This window comes from Aspergillus eucalypticola (assembly GCF_003184535.1).
Source record: "Aspergillus eucalypticola CBS 122712 chromosome Unknown BO83scaffold_9, whole genome shotgun sequence".
Classification (NCBI taxonomy): Eukaryota; Fungi; Ascomycota; class Eurotiomycetes; order Eurotiales; family Aspergillaceae; genus Aspergillus; species Aspergillus eucalypticola.
The window spans coordinates 515,711-528,406 of record NW_020290283.1 but is presented as its reverse complement, the minus strand read 5'-3'; the positions used below and the strand labels follow the sequence as shown (position 1 = coordinate 528,406).

The 12,696-nt window shown below is 47.8% G+C and overlaps 7 protein-coding genes across 7 annotated transcripts; 3 read left to right on the top strand and 4 right to left on the bottom strand.

Annotated features, from left to right (window-relative positions):
• Window positions 1–763: 763 nt before the first annotated feature.
• On the bottom strand, window positions 764–1,333 carry BO83DRAFT_387766 (uncharacterized protein; the record flags this gene model as incomplete). The annotated part of the gene is made up of 1 exon (XM_025532733.1): window positions 764–1,333. One exon carries the CDS (start codon window positions 1,331–1,333, stop codon window positions 764–766), a length of 570 nt encoding a protein of 189 aa, XP_025389284.1.
• A 1,042-nt stretch (window positions 1,334–2,375) lies between these two features.
• On the top strand, window positions 2,376–3,198 carry BO83DRAFT_377497 (uncharacterized protein). The gene is made up of 3 exons (XM_025531007.1): window positions 2,376–2,451; window positions 2,533–3,080; window positions 3,164–3,198. The coding sequence occupies exon 2, from the start codon at window positions 2,549–2,551 to the stop codon at window positions 2,930–2,932; it is 384 nt and encodes a 127-aa protein (XP_025389283.1). The 5' UTR covers window positions 2,376–2,451; window positions 2,533–2,548; the 3' UTR covers window positions 2,933–3,080; window positions 3,164–3,198.
• Window positions 3,199–4,454: 1,256 nt separating this feature from the next.
• BO83DRAFT_426029 (GNAT family N-acetyltransferase) lies at window positions 4,455–5,285 on the bottom strand (the record flags this gene model as incomplete). Its single annotated transcript, XM_025535249.1, has 2 exons — window positions 4,455–4,792; window positions 4,856–5,285. The coding sequence occupies 2 exons, from the start codon at window positions 5,283–5,285 to the stop codon at window positions 4,455–4,457; spliced, it is 768 nt and encodes a 255-aa protein (XP_025389282.1).
• A 756-nt stretch (window positions 5,286–6,041) lies between these two features.
• On the bottom strand, window positions 6,042–7,444 carry BO83DRAFT_426028 (uncharacterized protein; the record flags this gene model as incomplete). Its single annotated transcript, XM_025535248.1, has 8 exons — window positions 6,042–6,304; window positions 6,361–6,443; window positions 6,508–6,575; window positions 6,643–6,966; window positions 7,017–7,120; window positions 7,176–7,212; window positions 7,265–7,344; window positions 7,396–7,444. 8 exons carry the CDS (start codon window positions 7,442–7,444, stop codon window positions 6,042–6,044), a joined length of 1,008 nt encoding a protein of 335 aa, XP_025389281.1.
• Window positions 7,445–7,723: 279 nt separating this feature from the next.
• Window positions 7,724–8,887, top strand: BO83DRAFT_463438 (uncharacterized protein; the record flags this gene model as incomplete). Its single annotated transcript, XM_025537352.1, has 4 exons — window positions 7,724–7,867; window positions 7,915–8,162; window positions 8,265–8,448; window positions 8,555–8,887. The coding sequence occupies 4 exons, from the start codon at window positions 7,724–7,726 to the stop codon at window positions 8,885–8,887; spliced, it is 909 nt and encodes a 302-aa protein (XP_025389280.1).
• Window positions 8,888–10,145: 1,258 nt separating this feature from the next.
• Window positions 10,146–11,596, top strand: BO83DRAFT_358683 (NAD(P)/FAD-dependent oxidoreductase). The gene is made up of 2 exons (XM_025529319.1): window positions 10,146–10,660; window positions 10,727–11,596. Exons 1-2 carry the CDS (start codon window positions 10,263–10,265, stop codon window positions 11,319–11,321), a joined length of 993 nt encoding a protein of 330 aa, XP_025389279.1. The 5' UTR covers window positions 10,146–10,262; the 3' UTR covers window positions 11,322–11,596.
• Window positions 11,597–11,713: 117 nt separating this feature from the next.
• BO83DRAFT_436523 (uncharacterized protein) lies at window positions 11,714–12,451 on the bottom strand (the record flags this gene model as incomplete). Its single annotated transcript, XM_025535964.1, has 2 exons — window positions 11,714–12,197; window positions 12,257–12,451. 2 exons carry the CDS (start codon window positions 12,449–12,451, stop codon window positions 11,796–11,798), a joined length of 597 nt encoding a protein of 198 aa, XP_025389278.1. The 3' UTR covers window positions 11,714–11,795.
• Window positions 12,452–12,696: the final 245 nt, after the last annotated feature.

Here is a 12,696-nt window from a genome sequence, read left to right as displayed (position 1 = left end):
GCACGCTCTATCATATTGACTTAGAAGCATCGCCCTCTAAACTCGGCAGCAGGGTGTGGCATTAGCATAGTGTGGTGTGGAAAATCCCTGGCCGATGTCACGCGGTAGCTCTTCCCTTCCATGAAAGCTGATGCGATGTTTACACGCATCCAGCAGCCGAATCATGCTGGAGACACGCTTGCTCGGGCAGTTCAGCTAGGTTGAACTCGATCCTGTTCCGGAACTAGTTAGCCCCGACCTGAGCTAAAACCACGTAGTCCCCAGGGCATGGGGGATAGATGCTGAATATGCCGGGTAAATCGAAGCGAGTACACGCCGTTTGAATCAGCGGGGAAGAACACGCAGATAAGAAGGAACAAGAATACTAGAAGCAGGAACATGTACGAAGAAAGGAGGGGACGGAATTGGGGGCAGATTGCCATGCGGCTGGCTAGTCAGCCGGCTGGCCAACTGCGACGCTTGCTTTACATTTCTGAATCTTGTATGGCTACGCCTTTTCCGTTTAGTTGTGCTTATAGCGACAGCGACTATCTTCCTATGTCGCTGCGGTGCCTTTTCCATGGATACATCTGTATACTACGGGATTTGAGAGATTTGAGGCGTTTCGGGCCATATTATCTGCTTCAAACGGTAAAACACCTGCATAGCTAGCATCTTCCACAGCGGGGTCAGTCAGGTATATGGATATGAGTGGTTTTAAATTGAATTGAACCAATATCCACCAAACCAGAAAAGCCCAACCAAAAGTTCTGTGAAAAAACTGTTAATCCTCCGCATCCTCGAACACTTCGTAGATTCGATATTCCTCGGGAATATCGGCATAGGTTGTGTCAAAGCCAAAGTAAGCAAGAAGCGTATCCCGTATACCCTTCGGTGTAGACTCGTTGATGCTAAACTCGTGTCCATCAAAGCCGATCATGTCCGGTTCGACTGAGGTGTTCGCTTTGTGTGCCGTGGCCAGCTCCAGGTCAGATATTTGCTGATCCGGCCTTCGGCAGTTACGGCAATCGAACCACCATGCCCCACGGGATTTAGGGTAGTTGAGACACAGGCTTAGTCCATGACCGCTGTCCCTGGCGAGGCCACAATTCTGTCCCCGAAGGTGAGTGCATATAGACCCAATGGCGGTTGGTGGCAGACCGGTGAATTTGCTTGATGAGTAGGTGGGCGCCGGTCTGTTGTCGCAGCACGCACGCTCAGCGGCATTCCGACATGCCGCAAATCTACCCCTGATAGTTCGGCAATTGCGTTCTTCGTAGTTGCGGATAGTAACAGCAGGCGCCAAGGAACACATAATGGTTAGAATAACCACCAAAGAAGAAAGGGTGAGCATACTAGAAAGTCTAATATTGGGGGAAGGAAACAAGAATTCTGAGATCGGATTTTGAGATTGTTCATGTGGATTCAGGTCGCCTTTCTCCAGAAAACTGACGCGGGAAACTCGCGCCTGATATAGACCAAACACTGTGTAGGCACTAGTCTCAGTAGTACAATATTGAGCATAGAGAGAATCACATATTACAACTTCGTTGAATAATGTTCCACGAGGCACTACATTGATAGTGTACGGCTTTCTGATCTTGGAGGTTCTGATTGCGAATTAGACAGAACAAAAAAGAGAAACAGGGGTCAACTGAGTCCCAAAAGTGCCAGTGAATACGAATGTATTGGTCACAAAGAACAATGGAAGACCCACATATTGCTACCAGGCACTGCATCGGCAATCCTGAACTCCCGTCAGGCCCTTTTCATATTTTTGGTTGTATTATTATTCTCCATTGCACCACTCGCACCGTCACGCAAAAGCCTAGACCCATACCTTATCGGCAAAGTGCAGTGTACTCAGGTCAGACACCAATCTGAATAATCTCAATGGATCTGGTAGAACAAAGGAAAAGCCTCGTATGCAACACAGCGCTAATAGGTACGCCGCATGTATCATTAGGGGACTGCCTCATACTAAGCCATATATGCATCTGTTGTGCTATGTGCCCCAATATTGTTATGATAGGCCTGTAACCCCCTCCATCATCAACATTGCACCACATGTATCCTGGAAGGTAGGAACATCGACTACCGACTTGAACTAGGCTTACCCACTTAGGTGAATGAACAACGCCCATGTTCACCGTGATCCGCAAGCTGACTAGCTGGGGATAAACCGAGTGAGACCTTTGTCCTTCCCAATACTCTCTTTGTGCCGCTGGGTACTGAGGTACCCTTGTCGCAGATACCGTGCCCTAAAATGTACACGCTGCGGAGACTGCCGAAAAGGTTACATCAATTTTCGGCGAACCCCTGCAACTCTGCTGCCTAAAGAGTGTTTCAAGGTTACCTCATGGCTATTCTGACCCCTAACTTTGCACTCTTTAATCCAGACAGCACTACGGAATCCTCCACCAAATCACCACCCTCATATACCTTAATCTGCGAAACCGCTATCCCCTTCACGTAATCCTACCCTGATATCCCTACTGTCAGACAATAGCCGCTGTGTACTGCGGTTATCAGCATCTCACTGACATTTGACAGGTCTTTCCTATTGAAGATGGAGAAGCACCCTGACACAGTCCCAGAAAGCGACCGTGAGGAAGATGTTCAGCTAGGAGAAGGAGATATAGAAAAACCCGAGCCCGGAGAACATGTGACCGAAATTATCTTTTGTGGATATGCCTTCCATATTAAGCACGGGGTGCCCCGGGAGCACCGAGATGAGCTATGGGAATTGTGGGCCACAGAAAACATTACATACGAGGATATTCCAGAGCATTTGAAAGTCTACGAGTTTACCCCGGAGGAATATGATGAGCTGGAGAGAGAGGAGAAGGATTTCAAGCGTGGTGGGTTCGTGGCCACTGGCAACAAGGACGAGGACAAGGACGAAGACAAAGCTGAGGACATGGAAGAGGGTAGCTTGCCAGGAAAGCCTTGAGGTGATATTGACAAGGTTTTGTGTTCACCAGACCGTGTGCTATGTTACTGGTGTCATTGTTCACACGCTTAGTATTTGACACGACGTAAGGGGAAGTCGACGAATGAAGGGCTGAGACAAAGAATTTTTCGGAATGGATCCTAACATGGTGAGTTCCAGGTTGAGGAACAAATGGCGGCTTACTACGCTGCCACAGCGACTTTCATAGGCTTTAGCTAATTTCAATCCTAGACAATACTGCATCAGGCTGTACAACTTGTATCAAGTAGGAGTATCGAATTGTACGAGGTTGCGGTGTGCCTTGTGGCTCACTTTTCCCTAGAACCCTGCCTGATCTAATTGGGGCTCCGGCATGTAGATGTATACTGACTCGTCCCATACCTATTATATTCTTATGCAACTGGTCTTTGATATTAGATGAATGGAAAATTCGATGAAAATATGTATTCAAGCAAATAGCACCATTGTATCTCTGTATGAATGTAATAGAACGGACGGAGTCCCTGGCCTATCAGGGCATACTGTAGAGGATCCAGATGCTACTCTCTGTTGTATGGGTTTGATAGTAGATTAGTATCGGACAGCAAAACACAATAGCTAAGAATTCTACAGATGAGTAATATATCACATACGACCACAGGGTGTGGAAAACAGGGCTTCCCGTCCGCTCAGCCGTACTTAAGCCACACGCCGGGAGGTTAGTAGTTGGGTGGGTGACCACCAGCGAATCCCTTCTGTTGTATGTTTTTTATCTTTTAATTTTACGACGGCCATTATCTCTGTCCCCATTTTGGAGTCCATGAGGAAGATGTGTTGAAGTGCTTACTTCGAGGTCGCCATCATTGTTCGGGTGTGTGTTCGACCATGGTAGTGTTTCGATGATTTTTTCATATAATACTAAAAGCGAATCATGCGAATACTATAGTCCAAGTGGAAGACTGCTGAGATATATACACATATCAATAGTTTCAGTCCCGACAGAAACAACAAAGCTGGATGGGCAATGATTTCTTAACCGTTGTTTATTAAGGAATGTGTGATACGAACTGAAATAATTACAACTGCCACAATGCTATGAATCATGCCGTCTGACATGCTCCTTAGTAGATGGATGGTGTTAGAGCAGACCATAGTTTAGAACCAGCGTAATGATTAAAATCCGCTCCTGGTGCACTTAAAACGTGAATTCTTCATAGGTGGAGTTGCTAAATCATCCGGTAAAAGACCAGAATTCTGAGCTCAGCAATTCAGACCGCGCTTGTATGGTAAGCTAAGATGGATATGAGACTTTCAGGATTCTCGCAATAATGAAATGATCGAAACCCTGACATTCTTGTAGGTAAAACCCGCGAGCAATGTCATCAGAAGGATATGCCTAGATGTGTATTGATAATTGCTGATTCGTAGGGGAACTTCACGCGTAATAACCATCCCATACTACCTTTGCCAGACAAATCAATATAACAGCATACATCTGAATGCAAAACCAGGTCAAGAAAATGAACACCAGAGAGGCTGAAAGCTACAATCTTGACTGCGGACCATCCTTTTCCCATGGATACTTCAATCCCTGCTGCCCACCTACTGGTCTCCACATAATACTGACGGGATGAGACTGTAGGTTATGAACAAGCCGCCACCAATCCGCACTGCCTGCTGTCCCATCTGGGGGTTCGAAATATAGTTTTGCCTCAGACACAACGGTGAATCCGTACTGCTCATAGAGGCGGACAGCCATCTCGGACCCCTCCAAGTATGCTTCCATTTGGAACTCGTCCGCATGCCGCACAAATCGTTCGAGTATAAGGCCTGCAGCCCCTTGATAGCGATATTCTGGCAGGGTCCAAAGTGCGCAGCCACCTGTGACTCGATGTTAGGGAGTGTCACTGATTTATTAAACTTTCGTGTTGCAAAAGCACTTACAGAAATGTTTTTCCGTCATCAATTTGGCTCTCCACGCCCATAGCTGTCTGTACATCGCCTCTGCGAGAGCCCGTTTCTCGCTCCCATCGGGGAACCAGTCAGCGACGGGTGTGGGTGCGCCTGCTCTATAGGGATTGGACCGATAGATCTTGTACATCCCACCGCCAATAATACGCTTAAGTTGGACATCGACACATTTGAGCCATACTGTGTTATCTGGATCTGATCGTGCTTGGTTCAATAGATCATTCTTGACCTTCGAAAATGCTTTCTGTTCTGCCGGACTTCTTGTGCCTAAATGAGCGAAAGTGAGCTCTCCTGTAGCCTGGAACGGGTCCAGCCAGGAAGCCCAGTAGCCAGCAATGAGCTCATCCCATTCCCCTTCAGATGTAAGAGAGACGCGCGAAACGACAAGGTTGGAAGCCCCCATGGATGTGGATTGGAGGGGGACACGGTGAGACACTGTCGAGGCACCAATTACGAACGGACACCAAGCACGGCTATAGAACACGCCACCAATATCTTCAATAGCAAATCAGATCACCTTCAAGACTTAATACTAAAGCATATGTGTTACGATCAGAGGGCTTTACAGTCATTTTGTTAAATCATTATATACTTATGTCATCAATTATGCAAGGCTCTGTTCACTCGAAAAGCATGTTATTCGGGATCCGCCCTATATTCCTGCTCGCGGTCTGTGCCTCTGGACTTTGCAAGGCTGAGTAGGTCAATACGGAGTTAGACATCAGGGACTCCGTCCGAGTTTGTCGGGAACTACTGATGCACGATAGGCATGTAGCACTTCGCTTGCGCAGTCAAGGAACAGGGGTCAAACAAGGCCCGGCTGCATTACCCAGCCACGGAATTGATCGACCACAAACGCAGATTGCCGCTTTTCCGCTCCCGCGCAATTACTAGTGCCTTAGTGTCGTTCACATATCGGAACCTGATAGGGCAGTATTCATCACACTGAAAACGAGCTGCATGTGTCATGAATCACATATGTGGGGCGTGTACTCCGTAGTGTAGACAAACATATATCTGTGTCGCGCAAGATTCTGTTAAGGGAAATGCGGCTGTAGCTTTGATTGTTCTCGCCCCTCCAACCCACCGCCCATCGTCTTAACAACCTCCACATAATCCCTGTCTGTGGCCCTCATGATTGGCTAATGTCATGTCCACGTCACACCTCTCCATGGAGTGAGGGGTTGGAGGGCGTGGTCCAGCTACCAGGCTTACTCTGAGTTCGGAATGCGGGTGCAGAATATGGTTCCAATGTGAAGAGGCGCTGTCGGGACTCCTCACTTACCCCGTCACTGCGATCCTTGCGTGGAGTCCGGCCAAACTTGATATTGCTGAGGAGGGGGCGGAGCACTGGTAGGCAAGCAACTATAAGCCCTAAACTAGCCTCAATCATACTCCACCAAAGCATCGTCGTAACGGTCTCTATTGGGGTGTCTCAGCCAGGGGTATTCATGAGTGATTGCCCGAGGGATACTCACGGTCCAAGTCATATCCGGCATCGAGGCCAATTTTGTACACAATGAGGTAAATTGCGAGACGTACTATCGATGCCGCAACAGCTCTAAATGGGGAACGGATGTTAGTCCCATCCTCTGACACTCTGCCAGAAATGAGTTTATACTCACACAAAACCCACGCAGAAGACTCCAATTAGAGCTACCTTTTGGCCCGGACGCATTTGGAGGCCCCAGATCTACACCACGTACGAAGTATGTTAGACAACATCCGTATCCAGAGAGTGGACAGGGTACAGGACGAACAATTGGTAGGGGTAAGCAAAAGATGATAAGATCCATTATGAGGTCCGAAATGACAAGGGCCGACTCCGCTGTGAGTGGATTACCGCACTGATTGTTGACTTCCTCAAGCGGGGCCCAATGAAGGTAGATCTTCTCTCTGCATCCGAACAAAAAAAGGAAGAAAAATGCGAGGGTCCACACAACAGTCAGGCCAACAAGACCTTGGAAGGCCCAACTCAGCTTCGAAGTTTTGGATACGACGAAAATACGCCGATAGAATAGGATGATGCTAAGCTTGATGAAGCCGTATGCTGGAATCATAAACAGCTGATAATAAAACTCAATCTATTGACAACTAAGTAAGCACGCCTAATGAACATTAGTGAAGCACTGACCTTGGCCTCGGTCTCATATGCCTCCATATACCGCGACATGGCGCTTTGTGGGTCACTTCCGGCTGGAAATGGCGTGGGGTAGCCCATAATTTTCTTTGCATATCCTAGCCGATGTAAGCAGAAGGACAAAGTGATCCAGCGTTGACATATGCCTCCCACCATAAATCAGGCACACTCCCATAGCAATTATTAGAACCTATATGATGATCAATAACGATTGCCCAATTTTGGTGAAAGGATAAGCATACCATTGCTGGCAATGTGAGCCAATCATCCATGCCAATAGGCGCCCTCTGTCGCACCCTCGAAACGAAACGCAAAGTAACGGCTAAACAGCAGATTAGAGGCAGGAGGAAACCAGCTGTAAGTACTTCCCCACTCGAAGCAAAGGCGAAGGGCTGGTTGGTCCAGTTACTGCTAGCCGACATGTTCGTGATAATCGTGGGTATCTCGAAGAGCCTGTGACAGGTTTGAAGTATAAACGCGTTGCGGAAACGGTTCTGTGACTAGTGGTGTGAAAGGTAGACAGGAGTTTTGGGCTATATAACCGTCAGGCGCCTCATACCATGAAAGAGTGACTCGCTTCTGACAATAATCCATAACCGAAGTACTGTTTGTAGACGCAAGGCTGTAATTGGCGCCGACGTGCGTCCTGTTGGTGGCTGAGTGCCGGCTGCAATTAGCCCCTAGACTTATGCGAGGCAACCATGCATGAAGCTGTCCAGTTACATAGCCTCGCACCTTCTGACTTGCATTTAAGGCGACTCAGCTGCGGGGCCGGTGGTGGAGTGGGGGAAGAGGAAGGGGAGGAGGGCACGAAGATGGAGGACCGCGCGCATTTCTGGCTAAAGGTCTGAGAATATTCCCCATCTGACGGCCTTCTCTTCCAGAAGCACAGCCCGTATCCGTCTGTCATTATTGGAGTGAAGATAGGCATCATGGAACTACAGGAAGAATGCAATCACCTACTTCCTATGAACGGAGGGCAGGCTCACGTGCCCGCGAGCCTCAAGAGGGGCCATCCCAGGACAAAAGTAATGCTACACACTCGTCTTGTGACGTTCTTTGCCTTCATCTCTGGTTTGATAAATCTCGTGGTCGTCTGGCGTACTGTATTCACTCCGAGTTCATGTCCAACAACAATTGGTATGGATCTACACTGTTTCATATAAACCAAACTTGCTAACTTGAGATAGGGAAGCTTCAATGGAATAAACAGGATACCCTTTGGTGGAACACGGAGTATAGCAATTCTACAAATGAAACTTATACAAATGAACTGTGGGATAAACATATACCCTGGGAGCGTGGCATAATCGCCATCGAGAACGGCGAGGCAAAGCGCATGGGGCTCCCAGATTCACAGCCATTTCCTTGGGATGCTAGCAAGAGCATCTATATTCTCAACTCCCATCATATTCTTCACTGTGTGGTATGTGTGTCTATGGCTCGTTCCCAGTGCCTATTGTATCAGTTACTAACAGCGTCAGCGAAATGTATTCATTTCCATACGGGAATACCGCCATAATCAACCACAGAGCATCACATACGAACATATTCTGCACTGCCTTGATAGTATCAGGCTGGAGACGTTGTGCACGGCAGATGACACACCAAGGTATGTCCCTCACAATGCAGTGACTGGGTTTCGGCCTGGTGATGGACAGGTTCGAATGTGTCGTGATTGGGAGAAGTTGGATGCTTTTGTAAACGAACATAGTCCATGCTATCAGGAGCTATCACACACCGATGAACACATATCCAATCTGGACAGATTCAAGTACTGCCCCAACGATTCTCCCTACCTTCCCATCATAAGGAGCTTCTTTGGATATGACGAGGAATGGGTCCCATGGCCGGAGAGTAATTGATCAAGCTCCATAAGGCTTCTGTTGACATCAATGACAACTCGTGATCCAAAGGCGTGGAGAATATACTTTCGCAGAAGCTGGAAGATAGGGTAGGAACGCAGTAAGGGGCACCGAAAAGGGCGAATAATTCACAAGCAGAGGTTTCTAGGCCATGAGCACTGTATGTAGAGTATGTTTGAGTTTCTAGGAAGAACAGAGTATAAGAGCGAGATTAGAATGGCTCGTTGTAGGTACTGGCACATTAGGAAGTAATAGTAAAGAAGTTGTGCAATTATGTTGCCGATCACCCTGGTGCAGGTATTCCGACACTGACCCCTACCTCCCCCTTTCTTACACCTGACGGGAGTGTACAAAGCTTTATCAACTTTTTGATTATAATATTGGAGCTCTAAGCACACAAAGTGTGTCTGATGTGGATGGTATAACACGGTCTAGTATGACTACGAGTCAGGAAAACGAAGTGAAAGAGAAAGAAGTCTCATCCTTAGCACTGTAGCACATGTCAAATTGATGATTGTTTTTTTTTACCGAGCAAGTTATTCATTTTCTTTATCACATAGCCTAGCGCCGACCCCCTCACCAATCACCTCTCTCGCCTTTCATCTGTTTGCTATTGGCAGCCCCTCAAGACAAATCTCTGTCAGACAACATCAGAGACAACAGTTCGCAGGCTCAGCCACATCAGCAAAACCGAATTGGCTACGAGGAGATTCATCGTTGAGTTGAGGGGTAGGGCTCGCCATAATTCCGGAGGCAGACAGCCAGAAGGTCAGGAGTATCACGACGAGGCCAGGCATGATGTCTGTGTCTCATTAGCCAGACTCGTATAAGATGGCCTTCCAGGGTATAGTTACTTGCGCAGGGATTTGGATGAATTCTACTCGGTGGAAGATGGATACTTGTTCTTGTGTGGAGTTGAGGAGAGAGCCTGATGAGGATTTCTTTCGATTTGGGAATGCTAGTGTGGGAGAGCTGCTTTGCACCCTTATTTATGTCTTTCGTACTCCATACGAATGTCTGATCGGCGTTATTCGGCCTGGAAATTAACCGCCATCCCTCCCAGGTATTTCAGCGCGAGTACCAGAGGCCACAAATGCGGAAGGTTGACAGGGGTGTGCGGGATTTTTTAGTGCCTTAAGCTCTGTGTATTAATCCTGTCTACAAGCGGGGATGCGATTCCTGCAAGAAGTGGACGCTTAGCGTCTTCGTGGTAGCTATGCTGACAGCGCCGCTCCCACCCCCCGTACACCCCCCACCTCGCTAAGCAGATCGACATTTAAACGACATCTTGCCCTCACAAATTTCTCTGCTGTACAATCATAACATCTGTCCATACTCTAAGCTACCTCATTTAAGCAACTCATCGTCAATCAACATGTCTTCCGACCCAGTTGATGTTCTCATCATTGGCGGCGGGCCCGCTGGCTTAACAGCTGCTCTCACTCTTGCGCGTCAACTGCACACAGCGGTCCTCTTCGATAACCAGTCATACCGCAACGGCAATTCCCCATTCATGCACATGATCCCTACGTGGGACCACAGAGATCCGGCTCAATTTCGTGAGCAGGCTCGTCAGGAGATTCTGTCAAACTACTCCACCATTAGCTTGGAGAACACGAGTATCGAAAAGGCGGAGAAAGGAGAGGACGGTCTATTCAGGGTAACCGACGCAAGTGGGAATTCTTGGGAAGGAAGAAAATTGATCCTTGCCACTGGATCCCAGGACATTTTCCCACCCATACCCGGCTACGCCGATGCCTGGGGAAAGCGCATGTAAGCTCGCCATCATTTACCATTCCCTTTCGTTGCTTCGAAGCTTCGACTAAGACTTTCCTATAGCTTTCACTGCCTATTCTGCAAAGGATACGAAGACCGCAGCGCAAAACGGGCAGGCGTCCTTGCCATACAGTCCGCCGCAAATGTGCCGATGGCGATGCATCAGGCGGAAAATGCTGCCCAGCTGGCCGAACAGGTTACAATCTATACCAATGGACAGGAGGCCCTTGGGTCACAGTTGGCTACCACATTGGCCAGTCAGAGCAGCAATACTGTATTCAAGGTCGATAACCGTGAAATCACCGGTCTGGAACTCAATGGGGATGTTCTGAGTACTTCGACCTTCGTTCTAGTCCAGCTTGCCGATGGTAGCCAGGTCGAAGAGGCGTTTATCGTGCATAATCCCAACACGCAGGTTAAGAGCACGTTCGCTACTCAATTGGGCCTGGAACTTGCACCTAGCTTTGTTCCTGGTACCGGGGATATAGCTGCTGCGGCGCCTTTCCACCAGACCAGTATCCGGGGCGTTTTTGCTGCGGGTGATTGTATCACTCCGTATAAGGTGGTTGCGGGTGCCATTTCTAGCGGATGCAATGCGGCTGTTGCGGCTTCGGCACAATTGCTGGCAGAAAAGCATGGTCATCAGCCACTTTTCTGATTGCTTTCGTTCCGGCTGTTAGGAGTGTTGTGGGGTAGTCAATATTTCTATAATAAAGCCATTATTGAGAGAAAATCACCTGTGAAAAGTTTTACGAATTCATATAGTTCTCCAATCTGATGAAGGGAAGCGTTCCTTCTGAATTCTGCCTCCTGTATCATGCATGGTTGTCATGCATTCGTTCTGTGTCGCAGGGTAATTTGTTCGGGGGTGTTCGATGTAGTTGAGAAGATAGGAGATGAGAATAGTTTGTATACCTGCATTGACATATAAACATTACTAGCGTACTATTGCTCTTTTATTACCTGACCATGTTCCTCTTCGTTCATTTCTTATGGTGGCCCATTTATAAAATCAGAGTTATGTATATCAAAACAAACACTTGGTATTATGAATGTGACTTCCAGTATCCTTTTTATCAAAACGCCAGAAGCGTCACATTCCTTCATGAGAAATCCGGAGGACTCAGAAGATTCAATGGCAAGCATTGCTAATCGTACCAGAAGCGTATCCGCGAGTCCAATTGGCAGCCATAATGTTCGCATCCCTCCATGCAACCCGAGAACTATGCCAATCCAATGTTTTGCCAACCTCGACTTTCCGGAGTGTTTCTGTGGCGGCCGTAAGATCGTCTGCTAAGTAGAAGAACCTCGTACTGAGGATACTTTTCTGGCAGGTATTGGTTATAACGTCCGTTATCTGCTCGACATCCATTCCCACGAAAGGCGAGCAGAACATGTCGTCGACTGGGGGAACACTGGCTGATTCGGGAGTCAGGGAATCGAGGGCGTGTATAAAGTTGGTGTCTAAGAGTATCAGACTGGGGGGAAGACTTCGGTCGCTCGCGTATGCTTCGCTAAATATATCAGAGAGCATCTAGGAGAGTAGTGTTAGAACGGATATGAATGTGTTTGAGACGGTTGAATAAGTCTTACGTGCGGAGGGATGGATTCCTCCATGCAGATGATGCACACCAGTTGCTCAAGTGGATCAATCGGGGGTGGGATGATCGACATCCTACTCTTCGTCTGGATAGTGAGGCTGCGGGTCGGCTCTACAGGGACTGGTGTCACCTGATTGGAAGTAGAGCCATTTGGCTTCGTCAGAATGGGCAGGTTATTGGTGGGCATTTCGTTGTTGTTATGTTCATAGTGCTGGATTTGGGGCAAGGTGCTGGTCCTTTAAACATGATGATCTGCAGACCATGGACAAAGGGGTCGGAGTCTCCCAGTATTTCGTTGTAGCAAATAAGAAGTCGGATAAAGGAGACTTCAACCACAAACAAGTCTGAAATCTTTCTCATAGAGGCTTCTTCCGTCTGAATTTCGCGACTTGCCTTTGCGGCAAGTTGAAAAGGGATGGATATAAACGACAT